Genomic DNA, 27,808 nt, shown 5'->3' with positions numbered 1-27,808 from the left:
AAGAATGTTTGTGTTAAAATCAAAGTTAAGGGTATACATTTATCGACAATGCATGCAAACACAAAGTACAACTTACAAACAAAAAAATGATGCAACCAAACACAAGGTTATTTTATTCCATTTATTTTTCTATTCTTACTTTCACTGCTTACCTTTTAATTTTCTCTTTTTACAATGACTGAAATTATATTTCCCCCAGTAACAATTAGGATTAGATCATTCGGGGATCTTCAAAAATAATATACAGCTGTAACCAATACTGTTATAATTTATACATTTATCTTTGAAAATAGGAATAAATTTAAGATTCTCTTTTCTACAATATTCTCTTTTTTTAATCTTCCCATGTCACATAATGGCAAGCCATGCACTACTGCAGTAGTGATGTTTGTGCCTTGAGCAGACTTTCTTTGGACACTGGAAGTGAGTGTGAAGAGAGGGGAAAAAAAGAAAATCACAAAAATGACAATTCATATTTACAGTTTAGGATTCATCATAATTTAACTGACAGTCACATGGTTAGTGCTTTTCCTTGGGCTCATCATCAGGTTAAGTTTAGAGGCAAAGTTTGAGACACAGAGGCACAGTGTTTAGACTAGCAGGCCTGTTTTTGTTTCCTTTAAAGGCAGGAGTCTCTTGATTTATGAATTAGTAGAGGAGTAAAATGTTCCCAGAAGCATGATGACGGACCCTGATAGATAAAATCACCAGTTTGAAGTTGAAGCATCTGTCTTTGGTCATTTTGAAAGCAGGAGAAATTTGGTTAAAGTGCAATCGCGGGAATGTTTTATCAGCTCTGGCCTCACTGTCCAGTTATCGTGTTGCCTGTCCCTGACCCATCTGTCAAAACCCGACACTCAAATTCAAAGCAGGGAGAGAATTAAGTGTAGCACAGCCTGCTGTGTTCAAGTGTCGTCCCATTTCCTCTTTGTAATGGAAAAAAAGGAGATTCATCTCTACAAAGAATGCAATACTAAATCTGTTGGGGCAAACCTCCAGTCACACTTACAGGCAGGATGCTGAAGTCAGCGAGCCCGGGTGTGAGGTTTTAAGTGTTGTGTATTGTTGAAAACTACAACTCTACTAATGGAAATTATAGCAAATGATTTGTCAGTCAAAACACAAGTCTGAATGAGAGATATACAATAAAACGTGTGTTTTTCATGCAGTACCTGACTCCATCTGGGAATACAACAGTAGAATCTGCAGACTCTGCCATGTATCTTTAAAAAAAAAAACACAACCCTGAAGAGGTCACTGCATCGTCAGCATCACGGAAGAGTGCAGCGACCTCGACAAACTACCGTTCTGACTTAGAGGGTCACGTCTGAGCTTGTAGGCACACTGCTGACTCCCTACAACACAATATAACATTTCTCTCAGTTCAATCAATCCTCCCGCACATCTAACTTTCCCCTTGTGAATCCAAAAAATGTACATTTTCAGCAGAACAGATCACAGAGTGCGAGTTGTCGTTTGTGTCAAATGATGAATAAATATATCTGCAAGTTATTCAAAACAGGAAACAAAACAAAAAAGAAACCCCAACAGATACTGTACACGCTACATGCTAGAGAAGAATACAGGCAGCTGTCTCTTAGCATAAGACAAGAAGAAATGTCGGTTTCTTCAGACTATAAAAATACCTAGAATCTAGAATGAGTGTAGAAAAAACTTTACATGTACAAGTCATTTACATCCAAGGCCATTTTTTTTTCCTGTGGAGTGGCAGGTGAAGAAGAGCGGTGTGACAGACGTGAAGAGGGTGAACAGTAGGATTTCTTCTTAGCATATTGGTGCAGAACGTCATGCGGTTCAGACAAAAACGTCCCCCCCTCGGTCAAGATTTTCCCGCAACAAGTAAATCCGACACTCGCGTCCAATTTCTGAGTCTGAACGAAACGTCCCCAAGTTTTGTGAGATGGCTGCAAGGTACCGGATAAGCACGGCATCAGTCCATTTTCAAGTCCATACGTCTTTGAAAAAGCAGATGTGTCCTCCACTAATGTCCACTTCCTCACCAAGCATTATTGCTACCAAGTCCGCCATGTTTCTTCATGTCAGTGTAACATCTGGAAACGGATCAAACTGGCCAACAGTCAGCAAAACAGCCCAAAGTAACTCATCATGAAGGCTGAAAAAATACTGTCTCAATGGAAACTAATCTTCAGATGTGGCTGCAGTACTTTTCAACATTTCCAATTGCGATAAATATTAGCGTTGTATTTGTCTTTTTTTTTTTTACATGAGTGAGATGTCTGCAGCGAGTGGCAACAAAAGCCCTGCACAGTTCACTGCAGGCTTAAAACCATCTTTGTTTCCAATTTGATCCCTTCACAATAAACAAAAAATGAAATCAAAACACAACTTAGTGCAAAGTACAACAATCTGATTACTCACAAATGTCAGCATTCTTCAGTTTCAACACCTTTTTTTTTTACGACAATAAATCATTTGTGCAGCGGAGAAAAAAAATTAAGTTACCTGGATACGTTTGCTCCCCATCACTTTCACTCAGCAAGAGAACACTGGAAACAGGTGGGCTGTACGTAATGACACAAAAAACTACATTTCCCAGAATCACTCATTAGTTTCCCTTCATTTGTAGTTTCAAGTGTTTGCAGAGTTTTAAAGTGAACTTGTGAGTATAAACAGGTTATTTTTTTTGTCAGTTATAGCACCCCGTCTAAATATAGTGAGATATGTTTGAGTTATCTAACATTTGTGCCAGGGAGTGATGGGAAATGTAGTATTTTTAGTCATCGGAGGTTTCCAGCCCACCTGAGCTCCAGGACCGTTTCATTGCAAAACAGAAAAAAAACAAGGTAACAATATGACAAGATGAACTATAAACCAACCAGTTCCTTCTTTTTTTTTTGACATTGAAGCTTATATTTCTCCTTCTAATGTTACCAAAGATTTTTTGAAAACCTTTGTGTGACATATAGCAAAAAAAAAACCGAAGACACCTCACAAACACACTGAAAAAACCCTTCAGGTATTTCTCATCCTCAATCCCAAGAAATGTCCCTCACTTGGGTTCGCTGGAAAGACGGTGGAACGTGTTTAAAGGAGAGCACACACTGTGAAAGGGGCACAGCAAGCTTTCAACACATTAACAAATTCGAGAGAGACTGCAGCTGGGATCTCCTGACCACAGCTTCATACGGCTTTCTCACGACTCAGCCTAGTTCAGGAGATCGCAGCCCGCCATCCCACATCTGAGGCATGTGTGGCGTATGGTATAATTAATGAATACTTTGATCACCTTTTTTTAAGGCCTTTTCGGTTACTGTATACGTGTCTGATTATGTTTTAGCTCGATCAAACATTGATGATTTTCTTTCGGGGACTCTTGATGATACTGACCTCTTGAGCACATTCACACGCTCACTCACTCAATCAACACAGTAGACTCGGGTCCCTCTAGCCAAATACATGGAAGTCACCAGAACCCGAGTGTGCACATACACTCACAGATAAGCACAGACTCGAGGGATATCAGACAAAAAAAATATATTTCTTCACCCACAGCCACTGGCTTCTTAGAAATCTGAAATCCTTCCTTTAGGGGGAACAGTGTTTTTCTTTTCCATCCGAAGTGATAATTTTACATCTTCTCTTGGTAACTCTTATTAAAGCCAAGTCTCCAATATATTTAACGGCCAGAGGAGTCACTGTGTGCGTAGACAATCTGGCTGCATGGTGTCTATTTGACCTCTAAGATGGAGGGGTTGCACTCCATGATGGCCACGATGATTTTGTCGATGTAGTCCTGGAGCCTGTAGTTGATCTCCTCCTGTTTGTGGACAGTCTCCATCAGCTGGAAACAGGGACATAGAAGTCAGTGCAGAACAGAATAACCTACGTATAGGTTTAAAATAATATATATATTCTCCGTTTTCTAAACCTACTTCTACACGAGACACAGAGTTGATCTCAGCTGCCAGGGAGTCTGAGAAGGGGGCCGACATCAGGTTCTTTGCTCCCTGGATGCTCAGGTTGATAATCTGGCCGTTCAACTCGTCGTTCTGTTCCTTCAGGCTACGGTTGTCCTGGACAACAGTCAAAAAGTAAAACAATCAGTAAACAGCACAGGACCGATCCTGAGAAACCCTTGATCTCCAAACAGTCTGGTTAGAGTGACAGATGAAGAGAAGGCTGCAGAAATAAGTGGGGAATCAATACATTTTTATTTGTATAGCGTCAACTCATAACAAGTGTTATCTCGAGACACTTTACAAAAAGCAGGTAAAAGACCTTACTTATTGTTATGTTACAAAAAGCAGGTAAAAGACCTTACTCATTGTTATGTTACAAAAAGCAGGTAAAAGACCTTACTTATTGTTATGTTACAAGAAGCAGGTAAAAGACCTTACTCATTGTTATGTTACAAAAAGCAGGTAAAAGACCTTACTTATTGCTATATTACAAAGATCCGGCCTATCCATCATGAGCACTTTAGCAAAGCAGCAAAAGTTACAGTGGTTAGAAAAAACTGTTTTATTAAAAGGCAGAAATCTTCGACTGGATCCCCGGCTCATGACGAAACAGCCTTCACAGGACTAGACTGCGCCGGGAAGAAAATTGAGGATAGTTTAAATCATTGCATTACCTGTTTGAGTCGTTTGATCTCCTGCTCCAGCTCCGCCTCACGAGTGCGGGTCTGATATTCCTGCAGCCCTGCGCCGGGTGTTCGGCCTTTTTTTGCTTCCGCCTCTAGCTTGTACAGCTGTAGGTGCTCGAGCTGTTTACGCAAGTCTTCAATGAGCTGTGGGGTCAAACAAATGCAGACATGGTTCAGAGAGGCATTTGATTCTGAGACATGAAAGTGATGCCTAAATGTACCCTGTATGGTTATATTTTGTACACAGAGTCCTGTTTGTTTTGTACACAGAGAAGCAAAGCCTGACCTCCTGGGTGCTCTCCTTCTCCTTCTGGCTCTGATGGCGCTCGTGGCTCAGCTTGTCGGCCATCTTTCTGCGGGACTCTGTCTCCTCCTGCAGCCTGTCCGACATAGCTTCTGTCTCATCCTGCAGCTTCTGCTTCTCCTGAAATATAAACCATACAAAGATGGTGAGCATAAAGTGGATTGTCACTTAAGATAGGTTAAAAAATGAATCTTATGAAAAAGAATATGTTAGGAGCATGAGATGAGATCTTATCGCCCTCACCTCCTCTAGTCTCTCGATGTTTGCTCGCAGACAGGGAACACATGACCTCAGCTCGCTGTTTTCCTCATCCAGCTGCTGCACCCTGAGATCAAACACAAATCCTTAGGTGGACAAACATAAATAAAAAACCACAGCTTTACAACATCTGCACATTTTGTTGACATTAAACAAAGCTGTACAAACAGCTCACATTCAGTAGCAACCTAGTGCCATACGGTGGCAGTGTAGAGTAGCATTTGAATTTACAAACAACACGTCAAAACCTTGTTTTACATTTCAGCATCTCATTTTCAAGACGGTCCTAACATAAACACAGACTCATATTCTAACATACAAACATCGTCTTTGACAAACATGGACAACGATTTCACAAATAAAGACATTTCTCTCTCTACCCCTCCCACCCAGCCCCAGCTCTCAGCTCATCAACAAGGCCTTATTGACAAACAGTCCAACAGTAGAAAGAGCAATGACAAAGCTCTTCATGTTTAGGTAAGAAAACTGATGATTCAAAGACAACAGAAACGAGAACAGGTTGTTTTAAGATAAGACAATACATTTGACCTGAAGCAGTGGAGGGAAGTGATTCCAATCAGATGGAGCTTTGTATTTAAATGACCTGTGACTGATTTCTTTATCAATTCTGGGAACAATGAAAAAGGAATGGTCCATATGTCGAAGAACTGTTTCCGAAAGATTAACACATTTAAAAATAAACTAGAGACAAGGTGTGGTGCGTTGGAGATGGACACCTTAAAACAAATCAGTATAAAGTGTCTGAGGTCAGAAAAATGTCAGCATAGTCAAGGATTGGTAATATCAATTGAGAAATAATGATTTTTCTTACTTAAACTGAAAAAAAGTTAATTGAACGATAAAGTTTACTAAGACAGCCAGAATCTATTCTAGTTAGAAAATCAATATGTGGCTTAAAAGAAAGGGTCAAATCACTGACTCTGTCAAGGGGAGACCCATCCTAGAATAAATAAACAATTGTGAGGAATGTGAGAGATAGTCCCATACACATGTATTATATTCCTTCATCTGCTCACCTGGCCTGCAGGTTTTCCAGTTCCAGCCCTCTCTCTCTCTCCAGTTTGACCAGTGCCTCCTTGTGACGGCGGGTCTCTTGCTGTAGTTGCTCGTCAGCGTAAAGCTCCTGCTCCTTCAGCTGCTCCTCCAAAGCGTTGGCCCGATGCACCAGCTGAAGGTTCTCCTGCCGCAGCCGTGCATGCTGCTCCCCCGACGCCTCAGACTCCTTTTCCAACTCTGCGACTCGACGCTCGAGGAGGAGTACCTGGGAAAAGTCAAGGTTACATGGTCAAACTATAGTAAAATAAATCATCGACAATGCTTTCAAAACAGATGTGATAACCGGTGAGTCTGTGTGTGAAGTATGAATGTGTGCAAACAGAGTGTTGTGGATTCCTTGACAGATGAGCACCCACCTTGTCTGTGATGTCATTGTCAGCGAGCTCCAGGATGTCCCGCGTCAAATCGCTCATCGTATCCAGAGTCATGGAGCTGTTCTGAAGGAGATGTCTGCACATTGGGAGAGTGAGAGAACTCAATCATCCTCTGTGCCAGCTAAAAACATACACTGGTACAACCATTCTAAGAATATGAACCCATCTCTTCTGAAACCAGAGCAACTTTTCTGCTTACCTTGCTACTTTCTTGCTGGACAGCCTCTTGCCAGAGCTGGACAAAAACAACAGGAAAAATGGTCAGGAAGAGAGAAAGGATAGAGGAAAGAGACACCATCTCATGGTCTTTGTCCACCCCACCCCCCAAAACCCCTCTCTCCCTGGCAGCAGACACTAGAGCATGTAGAGTGGATACAAACACATCACAACAATCTAAAACAAACACAGCAGCGTATATTAAATCATTAACGAGTGCTGATCCAGGATCTGTTTAGCTTGACAGATGGACATGTTACAGTATTGCGGAAACATAAAGCACATATACTGTAATATATCGTGTGTAATACTTCTTCTTTTAGGTCTTTTCTTTTCTTCATTTTAAAGTTCAGCTTATGAACAGATACAATTACATTTTAGAATAACTTTGTTTCTGTAATGCGGCTACTAGTCGCTAATCCTGGATCAGTAAACAGGTTCTTCTCCACTACCAGCAGTCACTTTTCCAAAACTCAAATAAAACATGATGATGATGGCATGAATGACATGAAAAATACTGACATAGACACCACCCACCTGTGATAGCCAGGGTTACTGTTTCATGTTTCTACAGTCCCTTCACATGAACTAACACAAGTACAAGCCATATCTTTAGGTTTCTATGTATGACTGGCAAATCATCAATGATGGAGAGAGACGGGCTACAACCATCTCAAAGGTGCATCGAAGCCTCTGAAATGCTGTGAATGAGCTTTTAAATGAGTAGATGCTTAAAAGAATGAGCACACAAAAACAGGATAAGATGGGTTAAAACAGGCTTGAAGAAGATACTCCATAGGTGAGAGAGTACACGCTGTAACACAACACACCATGTTGTTGCTGGTCCTAAATGTCATGCATACATTATGAGTACATGCATGATTGTGGATCTAGTCACTGCAAACACAATCACACAGCAGACAGGAGTCGGGGGGAGTGGGACGGTGAATGACGTGTTACCTAGTCATCTCTAGGAAATTGAGGCGGGTGGAGAGGTCCTCGAGGCGACTTATTTGTTTGTGACACTGGCTACAGAAAAAGTCGAGCGCCTCCTCCCTGAGGAAGCTCTGAAAGCAGTCAGGGAGAGGAGCAGGTGCACTGGAGAGAAGGAAAAAACAACAGGGAGGAAGAGGAGGAGGAAGTGGTGAGTGACAGAGAAGAAGGGGGGTGCACTGAGGTGGGACAGGTTCCCCTCCGAGGGTGCAAAGAGGGGGTGTGTTAGTGAAATTCAGGAGAGAGTTTGAGAGTGTAAAAGTGCAAGGGCTACAGTGGGAGGGAGACATGGAGCGGACTGCAGTGTGGGGCTTTGGTCTGATGTCTGGATAGTGTGAGGACACAAAACATTAAAAGGAGAAAAAAATGTGCTGATCGTCTGAAGTGTTGACCACATCCAACCTTTGGCATCTTTTCCTCACATAAAGGTCAAACTTAAGCTCAATAAATACAAACAACTTAAGCTCTCAAGCAAATAAAGGAAACACACAGCTGATAATTTCATTGTTTGAGTCCGTACTCTCCCCTCACTTCACCTCTGCCAGCTGATTGTTCATTCAGCAAGCGAGTCCTGTCTGAATTATGCAACACGCTGGCAAAGGTTCCTGTTTATGTAGGCAGAAACGAGGCAAGGCAGACTTTGAGCGAGTGTCACTTGATGGTCACACTTGCTGTCGTACTATTAAGCCATTTTTCTTCTGAGGGTGTGAAGGACGTCTTTGTTAAATAATGCCCAAAGTGGTGTGTGTGTGTGTGTGTGTGTGTGTTTTCTTTTGTACAGCAGGGACAGCAAAACTGTTATTGCATGTTGTCAAAGTGCTGTGATATGTAGCTAGATAAATGTGTGGGTGTGTGTAGGCAGCACTGATACATGCGCCAGTGATGAGCAGGACTGGCTCACAGTGACGCATGAGCGTGGGTGAAGTTTGTAGGATGCTGGGTTTTTTTTCAGTGCACAACTAGTATTGAATTTAATCCATCACAGAGTGCATGCCATTTACTGATTGGATCATATGTCTTTATTATTTAATGTTCCAAATTAACATTTCAGGATTCATAATTAACCTGTTTATGTTTAATCCGTATTTAATAACGTCTCTCAATTTTAAGGTTTCCATTATAACTTAGTGTAAAATCACTGATTCATAAAAATATCAAGCAGGTTTAGCTAGCTAAATATCTCCTAAAAAAATCATAGACAGAAAGGCTTCACTTCGATTCAGCCAATCAAGTTCTGCAGCTTTTTCAGTGTTACCAATATACTCCTGTAATGGCCAGGGGCAAAGCTTGTTTGATACTCCTTTAGATGAAACATCATCCACCTTCTGTCTCTTGGAAAAGGCTCAGCAACAGATGTCAGCCTTAAAACCTAAACATTGTGAATGAATAAACTCCTACTCAAGAAACAGTTTTAGGGAAAGAATTTACCAAGCTTTATAAAAACCCTTTGTAACAGTATGGGTAAGTCTAATGGAATGAAATGTGTATTTGCATCATATGTTTCGGCCTTCACAGAAGGAAAGGGCAGATAAGCACGGAAGGACGTCTTCAGATATTCCTTATCAAAAATCATCCTTTGAAACAGAAACATTTACTCTGAGTGTAGTGAAACTTGCACAATACAGCTGAAAATGTTACAGTGTCACACCTCTTATCAGAAAAGGTTAGATAAGAAGACAAAATATTACATGAGCTGAAATGACTTCAGCCTGGCTGCTCACTGGTTCAGCTGTGAGCTGAGGACTGTGCGTACCTGGGAGAGAGCAGTGAGGAACCATTGACATGCTCGGCCGGCTGCTCCAGTGGGGAGTCGGCCTCCCCCTCTGTCCCTTCCACGCTGCTCTCAAGCAGCAACTCTGATGTGTTGCTTTCCCCAAAGTCCTCAAAGTGCTCCTCCTCTCCACCGATGACGGTCACCAGCGAGTGGTTATGGAGCTCCGAGTTCAGGGAAAACCTGAGGGACATGTAAGAGTGGATTAGTGTGTTAGTGTTTGTGTGTGCTCACTTGTGTAAACAACAACAGTGCAGTTAATTTAAGGTATATAGAGGAATAGAGGAAGGTGCCCGATTTAGATTAGATTAATGGACTTCAATTTAGACAGCCATATAACCATACATTTAAGAAATAGCATCTCACAAACCAACATTTAAAGGGTGAAAAAACACATCTTGGTAACAATTTAAAAAAATAAACTGGCAACAGGTTGATGTGTTTTAGCCAGACAATTGGAATAGACTAGAGCCATCTGTAAATACAAAACAATCACAATTAATCTTTCCACTAGAAGAGCAGCAATCTGGACAAGTTGGACGACCACTTGTCTTCAAAGGTAATCTGGTAATGTCATTAATCCCAAAGGTTAATGCATGATGCCTTTGTGGTAATGCAAAGCACAGCGGGGACATCTGAGAATCGTGAGAGGAACTTTTGTTCAAAACATTTCTGCCTTGTAACCTTACACAACTGAACCACAACCACCATGTTGGATCTGTACACTTTGATGTTAAGACAGAGTTTCAAGAGCTTTGGGTAAATGACCTGCAGTTCACAGGAAAGCTGGAAAACTGGTCTTTCCTGTTCCCACAGAGGAAGTGTTGAATGTCTTGAGCACACACAGAAGGAGGATGTCTGAATCAGCAAAACAAAAAAAAAGAACCTTGCAGTCTCAGCAAACCATGACAAAGCCCATTTTGCTCAGATCAATTAGTCCAATTAAAAACCAACATTTCACCTTTATTGTATTTCATGTGATCAGCTCACATCATATACAGTGACTCTAAACTTTAATTTAAAGTATTTTTTAACCTGACTATGTAGTTTACTGGACCATTCTGGTAACATATAAACAGAGCCAACTTTTCATGTCACTCACCCCTTACTACTCGGTCCCATAGTGAGGTCCCTCACACAGAGAGACGGCGAGGAAAGAGAACGCATCTTGGAACGCCCTCCACTGCCCTGGCGTGAAAGCCGTGGAGCAACTGGAGTCAAAACTCCGGACAACCAGAGAGGAATCCTGAAGTTTCACAGGTTACAACGCTCTAAAATGGAAACGACGACTCGCCGCTGTGAAGGGAACAATAGCCTCTGAAAACAGCCAAAATCTGCGGCTCTAATGAGCGGCTAATCTTCACTTCCACATGACTGATGTTGCCTCGTCTGGTGCCACCCGGCGGACTTGTCGCTGTACCAGAGAGGGTCGACTGTGAGTGGGTTAATCTGATTTGAGGCTAAGCAACGGCCAACAGACAGTACTGCTGACCGTCCGAGGGCCAAATGTGTGCGAGGACACGGGTAGGATAGAAGAGGGTGGGGGAGGCTAATCCTGTTAGATTCTTAATCCCTATTCCAGTGCATACTCCTATGCTGAGTTAGTGCTGGCTAGGCTAACCAGGCAGAAGGAACAACCCTCAGATTACTTACTGACCTTTTTGTTGCACTTACTCACAGTCAGTGTTGATCTTTATTTTGTATTCGGACAGAGGTTTTACTTATCTCTGAGAGAAGACTGGTACTCACTGGAATTATAAAGTCTCAACAGAGATGTTGAAGTTGATCAAACTAGAATGTTTTTGTAAACACACTGCCAGAAATAAGAGAATCTGAAGGTCCAACAGTCACACAGTGTGAGTGTTATTTTCCTGTCAGCAGCAGATTTAGCTGCACGATGGATAAGTGGAGAGAATCCGAAAAAGGGGAAAAAAAACAACAACAAAAAAGTGCTCACTCAACACTTCCTGGAATTCAAGGCTCAACCTTGGAATGGGAAGTCCAACCACATCCATGTCAGGCAGAGCACCCCAATCCGTCATCGAGCCGGACAGACGGGTCACACAGTCAGCAGATGAGGCCTCAGATCTCGACACTTCCTCCCTTGTGTTTGTCCTGAATACTACCTCAACAGGAACATGCATGCATGGAGAAATAGAGCTCATCTGCAACAGCTACATGTCTTGTATAACAAAGGGGATTGTGTTCAAATAAAATCAGGGGGCTTACTTCTTTAACCAATTAAATGAAGAGACAGTGGATACATGATCAGGGCTTGATCCATGCCTGATAATACGTAGATACAATTTCCTCCTCAACTTACTTGTCTGAGGCAAATCATGGAACACAGACACACAGAGGCAGTTTGTTACAGTCTGTTTTTTTTGTCAGTAATGTCAAATCTTACAAATGGAGTCCTCTGTGGTGATACTTTGTCGTCTATGGTTGGATAAAACCTTTTTTTTGTCAAACACACAAATCCATCTGAAAAGACTTCTTGTACTTCCCTCTTACAAACAGTCAAAACTTAAATTCATACAGTCCATATTGGAACAGATATCTGAGGACTGTAGAATTCTTCAGTGAGAATATAATTATATTTCAATACTCAACCGAAACCTTGAACTCAGTTTATTACTGAAAGAGAGTCAAATGTGTGACACTGCAGTGTGTCAATGCGAGACACTCACAACAGCCCTTTCGAAGGAGATTTGGAAAGCAAGAAAAGGACAACCATGAGTGTTCTGACTACAACAATGATCAAGCACTTTATCCAAACTATGAATAGAACCCAAGAGGTTCCTGGGAAAAGTATCAAGCTGTTCGGTTCTTGCAAAACAAAGAACAAAAAGCATTAAAAAAGGGTTTTACCTACTGTAATCAATAAAAGTGTTATAATAAAAAAAGTAATGAACAAAGAATTCAGTCTCTTTCCAGCCGAGAAAATGAAGATCCTCTCAGACAAACAACTTGTGTGGTGGAAGTGCTTTCAGTGTTCAAGGTCTCTGGCACTCGTACTGTTTGCATTTCAAGTTATCTCTGAAGGAGCTTTCCTGTTCAGCCGTACAGAAAACATTCACAGTCAGTGTCGCAGCAGAACAAGTGTTCCTTAAACTGCCTGTGACTACACATCGGTGTGTGTAAAGTCCAGGAGCTGCATTTTATTAGTAATTATAAGACATACTAAAGAAATCCTTTGTTTGACTTTCTCTTTACTGGTGTATATAATGGAACAAAAGACATGACTTTGATCAAGTGGTGGCTTTCTAATGCCTGTCTGGTGACCCAAATAGCACCCAAGTGATCCAGCGCAGCGCATGCAAAACTCATGAGCACGTGATCTGTGTGAAAGGTTAGTGCGGGGCACGTCCAGAGCCAACACTCAGCTCAAGATCTGACACACATTTTCAGTAAATTCTGTAGCCAGCAGCGATTACGGGCAGCATTATGACGTTGATCTGGTTCTCATGTAAAGTGGATTACGATTTATTGCGTATGACAGGAGTCATTCAGGGTCTCGGTGCCAAAACAAAAAGCAGAGGATGCATTTCTACGGAGAGTATAGGAGAGCCATGATTGACCTTCTGTTCATGAGTAAAAGTTTTACCAACCTATTTCCTCCGTCTTCGGGATCATGCAGGGTAGCCTCAATGCCGCTGTCGGTCTCCACATCCTCATGCATCTCAGGGGGTACAAGGGCCCCCGTGTCCTCATCAGTGAAGGTCTCACACTCGCTGTAAGTGCTCTCAGAGCCCAGGTACGCACTGTCCGTTACCTCATTTTGCTGCAGGAACAGAAACAAAACGAGGATGAGCACATCATAGAATGGCAGTCAATCAGTAGACAGAGTTAAACATACTGATCTGGACTTTATATGAATGATAAACACTTACTTTGTCTTCTGGTTTAAATAAAAACAAGGCTCTCAAAAAATGTTGCTCCATTACAGCAAAAGTGCACATGTAAAGTATTAGTGTTAAACAAGCTATTAACATCATTATAAAAGGTAAAAAAAAAAAAAAAGACTATAGATGTTACATCAAAATATCAGAAATGTCATCAAATGAGGATTATTTAGAAAAAAGCAGCCATTTCAAAGACAGTCTATTTTAAAGTGTCTAGGCTAGCCAGTAGGTACAGACAACCATTATGCAAACAACCAAACAAATCATAGAGCATAAACAGACTTCAGAGACAGACTGCTGCGACTCAGATGGCTGTTCCAAGCTAAACCTGCTGCATCAACACCTCTTAGCAACAAGTTCAAACAAAACGAGCCAGCTTTAAGGCTCTCCAAGAGACAAACACCAAATGCTGAACACAAAACTCATATTCAAAACAGAGGATCTAAAGCTTTCGCAACAAGACACACATTATCAGGTATCAGAGCTGTGAAGCAATCAAGAAGACAAGACAGGTGCGTCACATTTGAAGGACTTTCATACCGTTATAAAAGAAGCGTCGGGAGGAGCCGGGCCCAGAGGGCTATCCACCATGCCCAGAACCATTCTCTCTGCCCGGACTTACACACAGGGAAGCTGGCCTGCCATGAGAGCCTCCTCTTAACTCATACTAATGCTTCCTCTCTTGCATTCCCAGAGAGGTAGAGGGTGAGGGCAAGTTTGGAAAAAATTTAAAATACTGTGACACCTCGTTCAGCTCCGCTGGGTGGTCAGAGGGAGGAGACAAAGTCCAAAGAGTAGCAGAAGAGTAATGCTCAATCAGCCAGCGTTCTGCGAGATAGACCTGAGTTAAAGCACCACCGATCAGCTGAAGAACGGTTTAATCTTTCCTGGCTCCTGGGAGCTTCACTGCCTGGAACAAGGGACTGAATAAATCATTAAACTATGTTCTACATGTTGTAGACTGGACAGTGAACGAGGGCTATACATCAAAGCAGCCTGTCGTAACTGTCTAACTGTTTGACAGTGGAAAACTAACATGCTGTCATTTTACTGAATGTGACGATTGCTGTTTCTAAGTATTTCTATTTCTACTCAAAACATGAAATGTGAAAGTAAGCAACAGCAGAAAATATATAGAAAATGAAAAAACGGGGCGTATGGGGCGTTGCTTTTCTCTTATGCGAGGCCTCAGCTGAACAGCCTCACCTTGCCTGTTTTGAGAGTAAACAGGGCTAGAACAGCGCTGCCATTGAGAGAGAGGAACCCTTTTCTGCCAGAAACCGGAGGGGGAAAAAACAAGGCCATGGACACAGGTGTGGCAACTACTTCAAACATAAACACAAACTTCCCCACAACTCTGCCACGGGCTTCCAGTAAAGCTTAAAGACACTTCATAAATCACCGGAAATTAAATGTTGTTGTTTCAGAATCACAGCTACTTTCCTGCATCAAACAAATCCATGTTGTTGAGGAGGATATTTTGAGTTTTATTTGTAATATTAAGATAAAAAAGTCTTGTACACAACAAGAGCAAACAGCATTACAACTCTGTAGTTAGCTGAATCCTTCATAATAGCATTTTCAACACAACAGGGTACACCTATCCTAAGAACAGTGTACCATATTTTTCAGATTTATAAGCATTTACTGTAAATCCTGTTGTCATGATTTCACTCTTTACTTTGTTTTGCACCTTTGACTTTGATACACAAAGGGTCTCTTGTGTCAATAAGGCCTCCACTGTGCTGTGCAGCTTTGGTACAGTCAATAAGCCCAGTGATACTCAGATGTTATGTTATCTCATTATCATAAGATTAACTGGTCTCAATTTAAAAAAAACATAGGGATACAATACTTGGAATGTTTTTCTACCAATGGATTTGGAATGAATGTGAAGCCTGTAGTAAAATGGTATGAAGCAGAGTGAATCCATTTGTACTTTGGTACACGGGCCTGCACTTCTAAACCCCTCCAAAAGAGGGTGCTGACACAGTGTCATTTGCAGCTGCTAAAACAACAGTCAGAGTCCTGCAGTGCCAGAAGTGCACACAATAGCAGAAACACTTCAATTTTGCGGAGGCCAGCAACAATGATGGTTAAATATACAAGTTCAGTGCACAAGAGGAGACAGGAATTCCAGATATGCTGACCACAACTGTAAAAACACACAAATGTGAAAAAAAAAAAAAAAAAAAAAAAAAACTCAGCTCACATTCCAGCTAATTCAATATTTGTCAAAGAATACTGAAAAGCATAGCCTGCCAGATGCTATTTAGTGTCAGCCAAACCGGGGGGGTGAGTCTGTGGAACGTTCACAGAGAGGTAATGATAGGTCTGCAAGCCACTTTGTGAATTACAGAGGGAAGAGTGAGAGTGCACATTGAGTTCAGACTGTGTCCTCCACCATGTGCTGCTGTGTGCACCGAGACGACAACTTGACCTTATACACTTCTACAGAGAGTCTAAGCCTCTTGTGTGGCGCCTCACCTCGTCGTACTCCTCAGGACAGCCCACAGCTCCATCCCCCGGACTGTAGTTTACATTGTAGAGCTGCGGCTCTGGACCTGCAGATATAAGAGGGAGAAGAAAACTTCAATGTGTGCAGGGTAAACACTTAAAGTCAAACAGCAGGGGAGGATCAACAAACAAAAGGCTGGTGTGCATGTCGCAGGAGCATGCATGTGCAAACAAACTACCTTTTTTTTTATAGCTAAAGAGGTCACAGCAGGTTAAGTTAATGGTTTATTCAAATGTATGAAACATGTGACTTCAATTCTACAATCGACGTTTCACATTTCAATGACAGACAAGATTTAATCACCAAATAAGCATCAACATTTTGAAGTGCACAATCTCCAGTAAGCTTTCCAGGAACTGTGAGGTGTTTTTTTAAGGATGGGCCAGTGATCTTAGATATTACACTTGTGTCCTAGTTTCTGGTTAATTTGTTTAAATGTCGAGAAGACACATAAAGAAGAGCGATGAGGTCAGCAGTGTGGCCTTCTGGGTCTGTAAATGACCTTATTATGTATGATACTTGACAAAGTAAAATTGATATATATATATATATATATAGTATGAAAAATCGCATTTTATCAGTCACCAGGATACAAACATGAGCTCATTCATAACAATGAAACTTTATCAACAGTATGTGTGTTTAAAGCAGTGCATTCTATACTTTAAGGAACAAAGAGGACTCCACTGTGAACATACTGATGTTTAATAATGGTGAGGGACAACATAATATTTCTGTCCATACTGTATTTGTTTAACCACGCACCAGCACATTTAAGAGCTTGTGTCCTAGCTGCCCTACTTTGGCATATTTACAGTCAGCAATCTAAGCGTGATGTGACCATAAACATTATGTAACATTTAAAGTCTCATTTAAAGGGCTACACGCTGCCATGTAATAAGGGCTATGAGCTAAATAAAACAATAAAAAGGGACAACGAGTGACCCATACCCATTCAAATTTGTCAATACAACCTGTTTTCAAAGCACCTGCAATGTAACCCGAGAAGTGCAAACAAGACAAAGTCCCATCAGCCACTGCGGCTTCTGTATCTAGTAAACAGAGTCGTGACTAGCACCCTACTGAGAGAATGGAGCACACACAGAGTGCTCCAGTAGACTCCAGAGGGAGGTTGAGCCCTCCAGTCTTACATAACTGCACTGTTCTTGATGACTTGTACACATAGCAGACCATTTAAGAGAAAGGAGTCTGCACCCAAAGGGAGAAGGGAGAAGCTGGCTTCTGTTGGAGCAACACACCTGCAGTCTCTTGGCGTATTGTCAAAATATCAGAAGACGCAAATATTTTCTGTTGTAGTTCCAGACATGCCATAGAAACTACAGGGGACAAGGCATTTCCATGGCCTGCAGGCCTGTCTTTATTAAAAAAAGGTATCTTGCCAGTAACAAGCAGGGCAGCAATGAAGCGGAAAAGAAAGTTCAATAAAAGTTTATATTGGAACCTGTTAAGAGCTGAAGGAGCAGGGTTTGCACTATGACTACAGTAGAGGTGCTGGCAACTGGCAATCGTGACAGAGAACAAGACATGGATCGAGTTGATCTGAAGGTCAATGTTTTATTTGCAAAGTGTCTAAAAAAACTGAACTCCAGCTTTACAAGCAGAGTGGTGATCCTTGACCAGATTCTGAACCGTGACATAAGGGTTACCTGATATGTGCATGAACAAACCAAGAGCTACTACTTAGACTACATCTACTGTCTATTGAACACATTAACACGGTGGTCAGGGTGGGAAGCTGAAATGTTGGTTTTATAAGGAGAAAGATGTATAGCAGTCCACATTACCCAGAAGCACATTTGATCATCCTATAGTGAAGACATCACAGGAAAATGTTAACAAGTGTCTCAGTTTGCTATGAACTAGAATCAGCCATTAAACTACATGTTGTTGTTGATTTTTACTTTACAGAAAAGCATCGTTTGTTCAGAACAAATTGTCAATAGATGCCTTATGCCAGTACAGGCCGATATGTTTTTCTCTCAATCTGGCTTAACAACACAGCTTTGCAATGAGTGACAGGAAGTGGAAAACAAGGGAGAAAGAGAGAGGACAGTGGCTAAGAGAGAGGACAGTAAATTATTTAAGTGAAAAGGACTCTGCTCAAACCTCGTCGCTCCGCCGTTCCCGCTCTGAAACCTTGTCAGTAAGCCCATGTGTGTGTGCATCTCATGCTTTCCAGTGCATGACTTATTAATGCCCGGAGTAACCCAAGCTGTGCAACCCAGAAAGTCGAGAGAAAAGTACAACTAATCAATAGGCAGGGTGGACTGAGGATTTAGGCGCCTTACTGCTGTGACATCACCTTGACCTGTGCGTCATGTCAAGACCACTGAAATGTTGTGTAAGCTGCTGAAGAGCTGAAAGTCTTTGTAATGATGTCACTGTTTCAATCCATCGTAAAGAAAAAAAAGGAGATACTGAATATGTCACCACAACCTACAGCAGGCTTTAAAAGTGGAGCAGGAGGGCAGCACAACGGTTTAAGTGAGAATAACAGTCCAGTTACAAAGAATTTGGGTCAGCCTTAAAAATATTTCACCTCAGCTGAGCGATGAATGTGAAACATACTGTGTTGACTACAATATTTGGCACCGTGGGGAATTCTGAGAGATGGAGCCAGATGCTCGAGACTCAATGTAAGTACAGGAATTTGACGCTGAGGCAATTTGTTTTTGTTTGGGTTTTTTTTAAACAGGAGAATTAGGTTAATGACAAGTTAGCCAAAATGACCGGTAGATAAAAAACAAGATCAGAAATAGATTATAAAAAGAGTCTGCCATGCATGTATCAAAGCTTTCTATTGTTGACCCAGGTATCAATATGTCTGGCTGACCCAGGCCCTACATGATTACATGTAGAGCCCCCAGAGACAGACGTCCACAAAAAGAGGTAAAGAGTTTAAAGGATAGGATAGGATAGGATAGGATAGGATAATACTTTTTTGATCCCCAGAGGGGAAATTCGGGCATTGCAGCAGCAAGACAAAGGGAAAACAAAGTCAAGTTTTATTTACTAGATGGCATAGCAGGTCTTTTATAAAAGATTAAAATCACACAGTGTGTTAACAAAGTGCCTCTAATAACTCACCTCCATTGCTAATGGCAGAGATTCCTCGGTGGAAGTCCTCAAAGCTGATCACTCCGAGGCCACTGGGATCCAAAAACTTGGTCAAATCCTTCACCTGAAAGACAAACGTAACACAACATTCAAATCTAATTTCATCAAGGAAACACATGAAAACATGTCTGGGTGCTTCAAGATGACATCATTAGTGATGAAGGGGGAACTTTTGCACACATGTGGGCTAACAACTAGACTGTGATGTTTGGATACAATGGGAAAGCACACTGAGCCTGAACTACTACATCTGAACTCTAGTTACTTTGAACTACCACAAACTCAACTTTGAGGTCATTTGACTCACATGACAGTTTTACTGCAGAATTATGTAAAGATATTTTGATTACAGGAGCAAAAAAAAGTCACCAATAAAAAACAACTCCAGAGGGGAATCTTGTAGACACAGCAAATGTGAGTTTACAAGTGTACAAAGGGTACATTCATTATTGTCTTTGATATGACAAAGAAGAAGAAAATGTTACTCAAAGCTTTACAGGTGCAGACAAAGTGTTCTCGCCACACAGACACTTTTTGAATGAATAGATTAGGTGTGTGGTGTGGAATCTTTAAAAATATCATATTACATTCATCTTCAGGATTCATAAAATACAAAGGCGAGTTACCCTACAACAGAAAGGTTTTCATTCTAAAAATGCCAAAAATGCATGCACGTCTATGACATGAAGGACTTGATCCTACTGTGCACAGAAATGTTGCTGCACTCAAGTGTTAAACAGGTTACGTAAGTGCAGCTGCATGCTGTATATTCCTACAGTCGGTAACCTGGCAACAGGAGGATGTGTGATTCTGTAACAACAGGACCTCCGAGAATAAAAACACAACAGTGCACATTGGATCTGCTGAAAACTGACTGATTTCTATTGTTTGTTCAAATCTAGTCTGATCTGTTCTGAGAGCCTTCACTTAAATTCCTGGCACATTGGCCCAGTTAAAGCTTTCAAATCTACTGTACTTATCTAGTTTCCGAGGACCTGCGAACTTTACATGGTGGCTTATCAGAGGCGCCACGCAATTAAAATCTATTTACACAAATAATAGACTAAGGCAAATGTCAACCATCACACTAATTGCCTGAACCCGTTATTACAGTGTAATTTCAGGCGTGTATCACTGACAAAATTAGCTGGGAGGGATCCTGGGAGTATGTTGGCTGAGGTTTCTGTGGCCTCAGCTCACTTATTCCTCGAGAAAGTGAGCGCACAATGTGAACATGGTCATTTTACAGAGACTTTTCATTCTGTGTGTGGCTTCTTTTTTTATATCGGTTACACATGAAAACAAGCTGATCTGCTTAGCAATGCTGAGCTGTGAGTCGAGGCTGAGAAGGCTGAAACTGCTAATAAACCTGAGTAGCTTATGATCTGAGTTTGGTGAATTAAAGCCAGCTGTACTTAGGGAGAGGAGGGGAGGAGGCTCATCACCCTCAATGGTGGTTAACACAGCAGTGCTAAGTTTAGGTTCATCCCACGCCTACCTCCTCTGCGATGCTTTCCATGAACTAAATTTGCCTGGTAGGCTGAAGAAGAGTTGGTAAAGATTGAACTCTGAATGATCAAAGCTGTTGAATTTTTTTTTTCTGTGGTTTGTAGGAGGCGTTTGAATACAGCGTTAATTTTCCTGTTTCACATTTGAGCATGATCGCTCACATGTTCCATGCAGCTCTGCAGAAACACCTCTGCTGCTGGGCGAGGTGAGAAAACTGTGGGGAATTAACCATGAGTGTCTGTGGCCCTAAGGACATTTTTACATAACTATTATAATAAGTGGTGGATTACTCTTGGTCATTGCATTTGCAGTGAGAGGATGGAACAATGTATAACAATAAGCGACCGCTGAACAGGCTTGATTTAACACGGACAGAAAAAGCAACCAGAGCAATATAAATGCACTACACTGAGGAAGCTATCCATGGCCTACATCAGAGTTGTTAAGCTTTTGCAGCAGTGCCAGGCCCCTCAGGTCTTGTGAGCAGAGTCTGTTAGCTATTCCTAGGTCTAACCTAAAAGGTAAAAAAGGTGAATGGGATTTCATTTCAGTTGTGGTTTGTCCCAAGACTGAGGTAAATTCTCTCCAGATATTTAACTGTCCCAAATGGAAATTAGTTTTTTCATTTGAATGAATGTTGTTGGGAAAACTTTTTTTCCTTCTCAGAATTTTGTCAGCTGAATTTGATTTGGCTGATCAATAGGAAGATTTTCATTTTCTCTTTTTTTAGTACAGTGCCATACCAAACTCCTATACAGTATGAATCTACAATTACCCTTAACACACAGTATTATAATTTTGGAGTAGAAATTTAAAGACTGTCAGGCGAGTTCTTTCGTAGTGTTTCAAATCATCATAGTAATATTTCAAGCAAAGCAAAAAGCATTGAATCAAGCAAACTAATCAGCTAACATTAGCAGCAGCTCAGTTCGCAGCCCCCCGAACAAAGCCCTGATGTAAGACCATCATGGACAGACAGATTTTTTTTACTGCTTTATTCAATCTTCTACCAATCTTAGTAACCTCATCTGTTTTCTAAATAAGATATCTGTGGATACCGCTTGGCGGAAATCTTGTAAATAATCGACACTGTGGGAGAATTAACATAAAACCAGTTGAGTTAATCATTTTAATCATAAGTTATGTTTGTTTTAGAGGAGGAGACCAGGGAATAATAAAGCCCTCAGTAAACAAACATACAGCTAGTGTAGCTTTATAACTTGGTTGGGTAAATGAACAGCTTTGCTCTGGGTGCAACGACGCAGCTTAAAAACTAAAGTGCAGACATTCAACATATTCATGCACATCCTTTTCATATTGAACTGTTACATTTTTTTTTAAACTATTTCTAGCTTTTAAACATGTGCTATTCATTCTAGCCCTGGTTTTAAAAAAGTAATTCAAAGTATTGTCTTTAATATTTTATGTTATGTAATCATTTGCATTATTACATGTAACCAGCACAGCCTTGAGAGACAGCGGTAAGGCAGATAACGACCAAATTCAAACGAAGCCCTGTCAGGCTCTGTGGTTTTTCTGTCTCCTCTATTTGTGTCTAATCAGTGCCGGGGCACGCCTGACCGCCTCCACAAAGTCTGCTGCTGTGAATAACCCCATGGAGAAGAATACCCTTTGGTACGAGACTTTCCTGGAGGGGATTTCATGATCGCTTCTAAACAAAACCCTGATCATATGCCTAGCGGGTTGGCATAAGATGACTTAAAAAAAAGGGAGAATGATCTTTGGACATAAAACATTAACACACACAAAAGTGAACTCAAGAGAGGGGACGTTTTAGGGCATGGGACATTCCATTGTGGATTAGAGGGGCAGCACATAAAAGCAGCGGGTGAGGGGAGGGATACTGACTAAAGTAGGGTTTGGACGGTCAACTGATGACAGAGACACAGCCACAATAGAGTCCGGTGAGGCTTTTGTGTAGAATCAGGGTCAAAACCAGAAAGGGAAACCAGTGATAGGTGGTTAGCAAGATCTTTTGAACAGAATTTCTACATGACACGTGCCTGCTGGCTATTTTGATACATTTTATTTTCAAGAAGGTAGAGTAGTACCTTAATAAAAGCAGGTCAGCATTAACTTCTCATAATGTTCTGAACAGTAGAGTAAAATACAAAAGGTTTATACTTCCATCTGAAACTTGTTCTGTTGTAAAAGATGCCCCCCCCCCCCCCCTTCAAGAAAATGGTAGTGGCAGCACTTTAATTACCATGCAAAGCTGGTCTTCATAGGGAACATGGCTGATTTAATTCCAAATGACTAAACATTTGTTTGCCCAAAGTCCAAAAGTTGACATTCAACAGCCTGCATTTTGTTTTCTGCAATACATTAAATGTCATCAAACATTATATCATAAAGCTGGTATTAAAGCAACACACAATGAAGTGTGTGTACGAACACTGTTGCTATCATAGCTGGGAAATATTCTGGAAGCAACATTTGCATGCCAAGCATACAGCTAAGCCTACAAGCTCCAACTGATCATGCATGCAAATACCTCATGAATACCTTCCTGCTGTCTCTTGACAGGTCGCCAGGATGTTTGATGACTGGTTCAGGATAATACACATGCATGGCCTGCTTATAGCCCACAACGTTTTATTTGACAATTCAAGCACACATACAAAATCCCAATAAAGACTGGCTGGTCTCATAGGCTTGGAGAATTGTGTAAAATAATATGTAAAACTTGAAGAGACAATAAAAAAAAATGACATAAAACGAAACAATTGTGTTTTTTAGGGATGCCTTTGTCAATTAGTATGACCTAATTGCTCATTGTTCTGTTTAACCAGCCTCTTAAATACTTGTGTTACCAACATGGTTTACAGTAGAATTGCACTAATCTGAGCCGCCCAGGCATGGAGGTTATTCAAACCACTTTTATCTCCAGAAACACAAGGACATATCAGGGCAAAGCTTATTCAAATACAAAAAGCACACACATTTCAATCTGATATGAGAAGAGTGGGCTACCTCAGCCAAGAGACAATCAGCACTCATAAAGCGGCCTCTAGACCTTATTACAGCAGCCTTGACTTTCCCACAGATCCTTGAGTTTAGCTTATGAATGCAAATCCACTTAAAGGTTACATCTATTTTGTAACATTCCCCACATTCTGAAGATAAGTCTGTCTGTTGCCTGCTTACCTGTTGTAAATGTGTGTAAAATGTTGCCAAAACTTCTTTCTCAATCTTTCTCTCTGATCACAAAAAAAAGGAGTTTCTTGTAAAGGCACAAATGAGCTCCTGCAGATCCTGGAAACAAGATATTTGAAGGCTGAACACGAAGACGGACGCAAAACTATTAAATTTGCACAATTGAGTAAGAGGTCCAAGGAAAACCTTTAAGGAACAGACATCCAAAAGAAACTGTTGGATGGTGTAAGAGGAGAACTCCACCAGATACCAAAGAGGACAGAACAACATTGAAGCAGACCACACCTATTAAATAAATCAACTCCCAGTGTCATGTAAATGTATCACCTTTAGCCCTGCCTAGTACAACAACAGGTGAAAAGAAGATTTAAATTAAACTAATGTGGTTACATTTCGCCCTTTCTGCCCTTAAACACAAGGCCGAGGGCCATTTAGTGGAAGGCCCCCAAAACCCATGGAGTCCCTCTGACTCAGGAAAATACATTTTACTCCTAATCCTTCACTGTTCCCTGCCTGGGGATCCACAGATACTAACGGCCAGACAGAGGACAGATTGGGGGCAATAGAGGCGCTTTGAACAGGGAGTGAAGGGATTAAACAGCATTAGTGAGCCTGCATCACTCTGCGTGAGTGCTGAGTACCAACAAGTTCCCATTCTCACCCAAACCCAATTTTAAAAGTCTAACAGAAAGAGTTTCAATCAAACTGGGAAATATGTCAAGCTAAATCAACTTAACCAACTAAATGACACAAGATTTACAGAGATGATCATAAATAGAGGCCAGGAAATGAGTTGAAAAGATATCTTATGTATTCTCATTTGGGCACATTTGACTGTATACTTCAGTTAATGTTCTTCTTAGGTTACATTTTGGTTTGTTGTATCCACCCTCTTACTGTTATTTGCAAATGTTGTGATCACTTTTTTACCTGCTCTTTTGTAATGTTAACAGACAAAGAGTAAGGTATTTTACCTGCTTTTTGTTAAGTATCTCGAAATAACACTTGTTATGAGTTGATGCTATACAAATAAAAATTGATTGATTGATTGATAACTTGCTGAAGCTCAGTTCTTGGAAACTTTAGGAGGGAAGGCGTACAGACAAGCACGTCAGACAGGAAAAGAAACTGATGTAATTTCCACTCAAACGTTATTCAGACCAAAACAAAGAAGAAACCAAAACCTAAAACATCAGAACAGTACTCAAAGATAACCTAGATAGCAGTTTAAACTTTACACATCGAAAAAAAAACAATGAGAAATTCCGATGAGCCCATCAATTACATTTTAATCAATTGAAGTCACTCACATCTTTATGAATTGTTCCTTATTCAATTTCTTGCTAGAAATTGGATAACTTTTTGCATAATGTGCCAAGCCTGTAGCACAACACCATATGCAACAAATGGGTGATGGTCATGGGTGGAGAGAGACAGACGTATCAGCCATTTCACAGGAGATTATCCCTAAACCACGGGATATGCAAATGATGAAGATGGGTGTTTGTCATTTGACATATGGAGGACTGCCAGGCCTGACAGAATTCATTACAGCCAATATGGTTAGCTGGACTTATCTCTAAATCCCGGCTCTAGCACACTCACAAAATGTAGATGACAAACTAATCCAGGCACAGTTTAAAGATGTTGTGGTATTAGCCAAATCTATCACACCCAAAGGCAGGAAACGCATTAACTAGCAGCTGAAGAGACTATATTTGGCAATTTAAATACACATTAAACATTTAAAATGAATGTGTCCAAATTAGATCTTTTTAACAAGTAGAACTAGGGACAGCAAAGTGAAGTCAGCCAGATGGATTTCAGCTGATTGAATTATGCAGGCTTTTTGCACAGAACCCTCAGAGGTTCAGCAGAAAATCAATAATAAATCATTTACATTTATGGAGCTTTATATAGTTTTACACAGAACTTTACTCAGCATGCATTACCAAGTAGCTGCAAGCTCAAACCAAGGCATTAAAAAGGAAAAATAAGGCGCCTCACCTGATCGGCTCCATAGGCAGCAGCAAACTCCATAAACTCCTCAATTCGAACAAAGCCATCTCCATCTTGGTCCAAAGCATCGAACACAGCTTTTAGCGGGGAGACATGTTCCTCCCTCGAGTTCACAGCTGAGACCATCGGCAGTGAGTCATCTCCCACCATCTTAGAGAGGGAAATCGTCTCCACCGTTTGCTCACTAGTCCACCCCCCTTCCCGAGAAGAAGAGTGTAAGTCCTGAACTGAAAAACCAAAAGAAGCCACATCATGACAGTCTGGTCCTTCCAGCTGGTTAGTGTCCGTCAACCGCTCCTCTTCCCTCTGTACTGGTGTCGGATCGGGATCACTTCCACCCTGTGAGCCATCAAGTGGATTCAAGTCCCAAGTGTCCTCATTGTGGACCTCATCAACAGTCAAGCACAGGTCCAAAGCCATCGTCTCATTCCCCTGAGCACAAACTTCTTCTTCCATCAAATCCTTAGACTCACTTTCCACAGAGAAACTCTCACTGGTGAAATCACCCTGTGTGAAAGCATCTTCAGCCTGAGGCACAGTCAGTGATGAACCCAGAGCACATGAGTCATTCTCCCTTTGTTGCTGTGAAGTCAGATCAATAATTTTGCCAGTTCCTTCATGTTCCACCTGTGAATCCTCTGGTGATAAATGTAAAGGCTCACCTGTGCAGATAACAGAGGGAGGACCGACAGGGCACAGACTCACATTTCCTTCACATTCTGGCACCTCTAAATCCAACAAAGGCACAGATCCCTGTAAAGACTCCAGTGGTGTGCTGATGTTGTTATGCGGGAGGCAGCTCTCAGGTAAACCTTGGAGAGTAGTGCTACAGGTAATAGGCAGATCAGTCACTTGATCGGGGCATAAACCTTTGTCTCCAGTTTCAGGTGACAAAGTCTCCCTGCTCTGCGAGGGAGGGGGACATGCCTGCTCCTCTGGTGAAAGGTGTACCAGCTCCTCACTTACAACCTGTGGGTTCGACTCACCTGAGGACTCAAGGGGGAGATATGAGAGTTCATTTGAGAGGAGGTCTACCAACAAAAATGTATCCACTGGATTTGTATCAGAAGTCTTTGATGGAATGACCGGATCCTCCTGCGTTAGGCCGAGTTCCTCACTGACAGAGTTATCTCTAACCATATCAGTGAGTTGGGGAGAAAATAGCCATTTCAAAGTTTCACTTGGTCCATCAGTTTTGTCTGTAAAGGAAAATCCATCTAGTTGAGTGCTAAGGAAGGATGCTTGAGAAACAGTTGATTTGTGTCCTTCAAAATGAAAATTTCCACAAGAAAAATCAGAGATGTTTATAAGTTCATCCAATTCTGGTGGCTTCCCTTCTTCACTTTGAGAGGACGTTTGATCCTGGTCCCCTTTCCTGAAACCCAAACTTGTCTGGCCACTCTTGTTTGGGGAGAGCACACCTCCATTGTCTGAATCGTCCAGTGTGTTAAATCCTAGAGGAAATGGTTGTTCTGACTCCCACTGTGTGTGCCCCAAAGGGCCAGACACAACTGTTGGCTCCATTTAAATGAGCTACTCAACTTTTGCGGACTTGAGAAAGCTAGTGACGTTTTATCTCACGGCTGTCGTCAATATGCAGTGGTTTAATTTTAATGCCATATTTTAATTGGCCCTGTGTGTCCTTGCTGAAGTCTTGAATTGATGCATTTAAAAGATGCCTGCAGGTTTACCCATTTCAAACATCATGTTAGAAATGAAAAAGCTGTGGTAGTTTTAAGACTATTTGTAAACCAAACCAGTCAGGAAACTGTTTTTTAAACAGCTTTTGTCGTTTAAACTTTAGTGGTTGCTTTCCACATCGCGACAAAAACGTTACCTTAATTCAAAATGCATATTGACCTCGTACCTGAAGCGACTCGCTTACTGGTTTAAATGTGTTTTCACTCACTATGTCAGCCATG

The 27,808-nt window shown here is 41.3% G+C and overlaps 1 protein-coding gene across 4 annotated transcripts; it reads right to left on the bottom strand.

The window, feature by feature from the left end:
- Positions 1-107: 107 nt before the first annotated feature.
- Positions 108-27,787, bottom strand: rab11fip3 (RAB11 family interacting protein 3 (class II)). 4 transcript variants are annotated; one of them, XM_061028272.1, is made up of 14 exons: positions 25,875-27,787; positions 19,152-19,245; positions 16,013-16,089; positions 13,232-13,404; positions 9,603-9,803; positions 7,817-7,954; positions 6,840-6,875; positions 6,623-6,716; positions 6,227-6,471; positions 5,175-5,256; positions 4,914-5,051; positions 4,616-4,771; positions 3,915-4,055; positions 108-3,823 (listed from the first exon to the last, which is right to left on the bottom strand). In XM_061028272.1, exons 1-14 carry the CDS (start codon positions 27,408-27,410, stop codon positions 3,710-3,712), a joined length of 3,225 nt encoding a protein of 1,074 aa, XP_060884255.1. In that variant the 5' UTR covers positions 27,411-27,787; the 3' UTR covers positions 108-3,709. The 4 variants fall into 4 exon arrangements, with proteins under 4 accessions (XP_060884255.1, XP_060884256.1, XP_060884258.1 ...); XM_061028273.1 differs by lacking the exon at positions 7,817-7,954 and having other exon boundaries at positions 25,875-27,746; XM_061028275.1 differs by lacking the exons at positions 16,013-16,089; positions 19,152-19,245; positions 25,875-27,787 and adding an exon at positions 14,066-14,382.
- Between the last annotated feature and the right edge of the window lie 21 nt (positions 27,788-27,808).

This window comes from Labrus mixtus, chromosome 21, assembly GCF_963584025.1.
Source record: "Labrus mixtus chromosome 21, fLabMix1.1, whole genome shotgun sequence".
NCBI classification, from domain to species: Eukaryota; Metazoa; Chordata; class Actinopteri; order Labriformes; family Labridae; genus Labrus; species Labrus mixtus.
The sequence above is the reverse complement of the archived record's forward strand: the minus strand, read 5'-3'. Positions and strand labels throughout refer to the sequence as shown.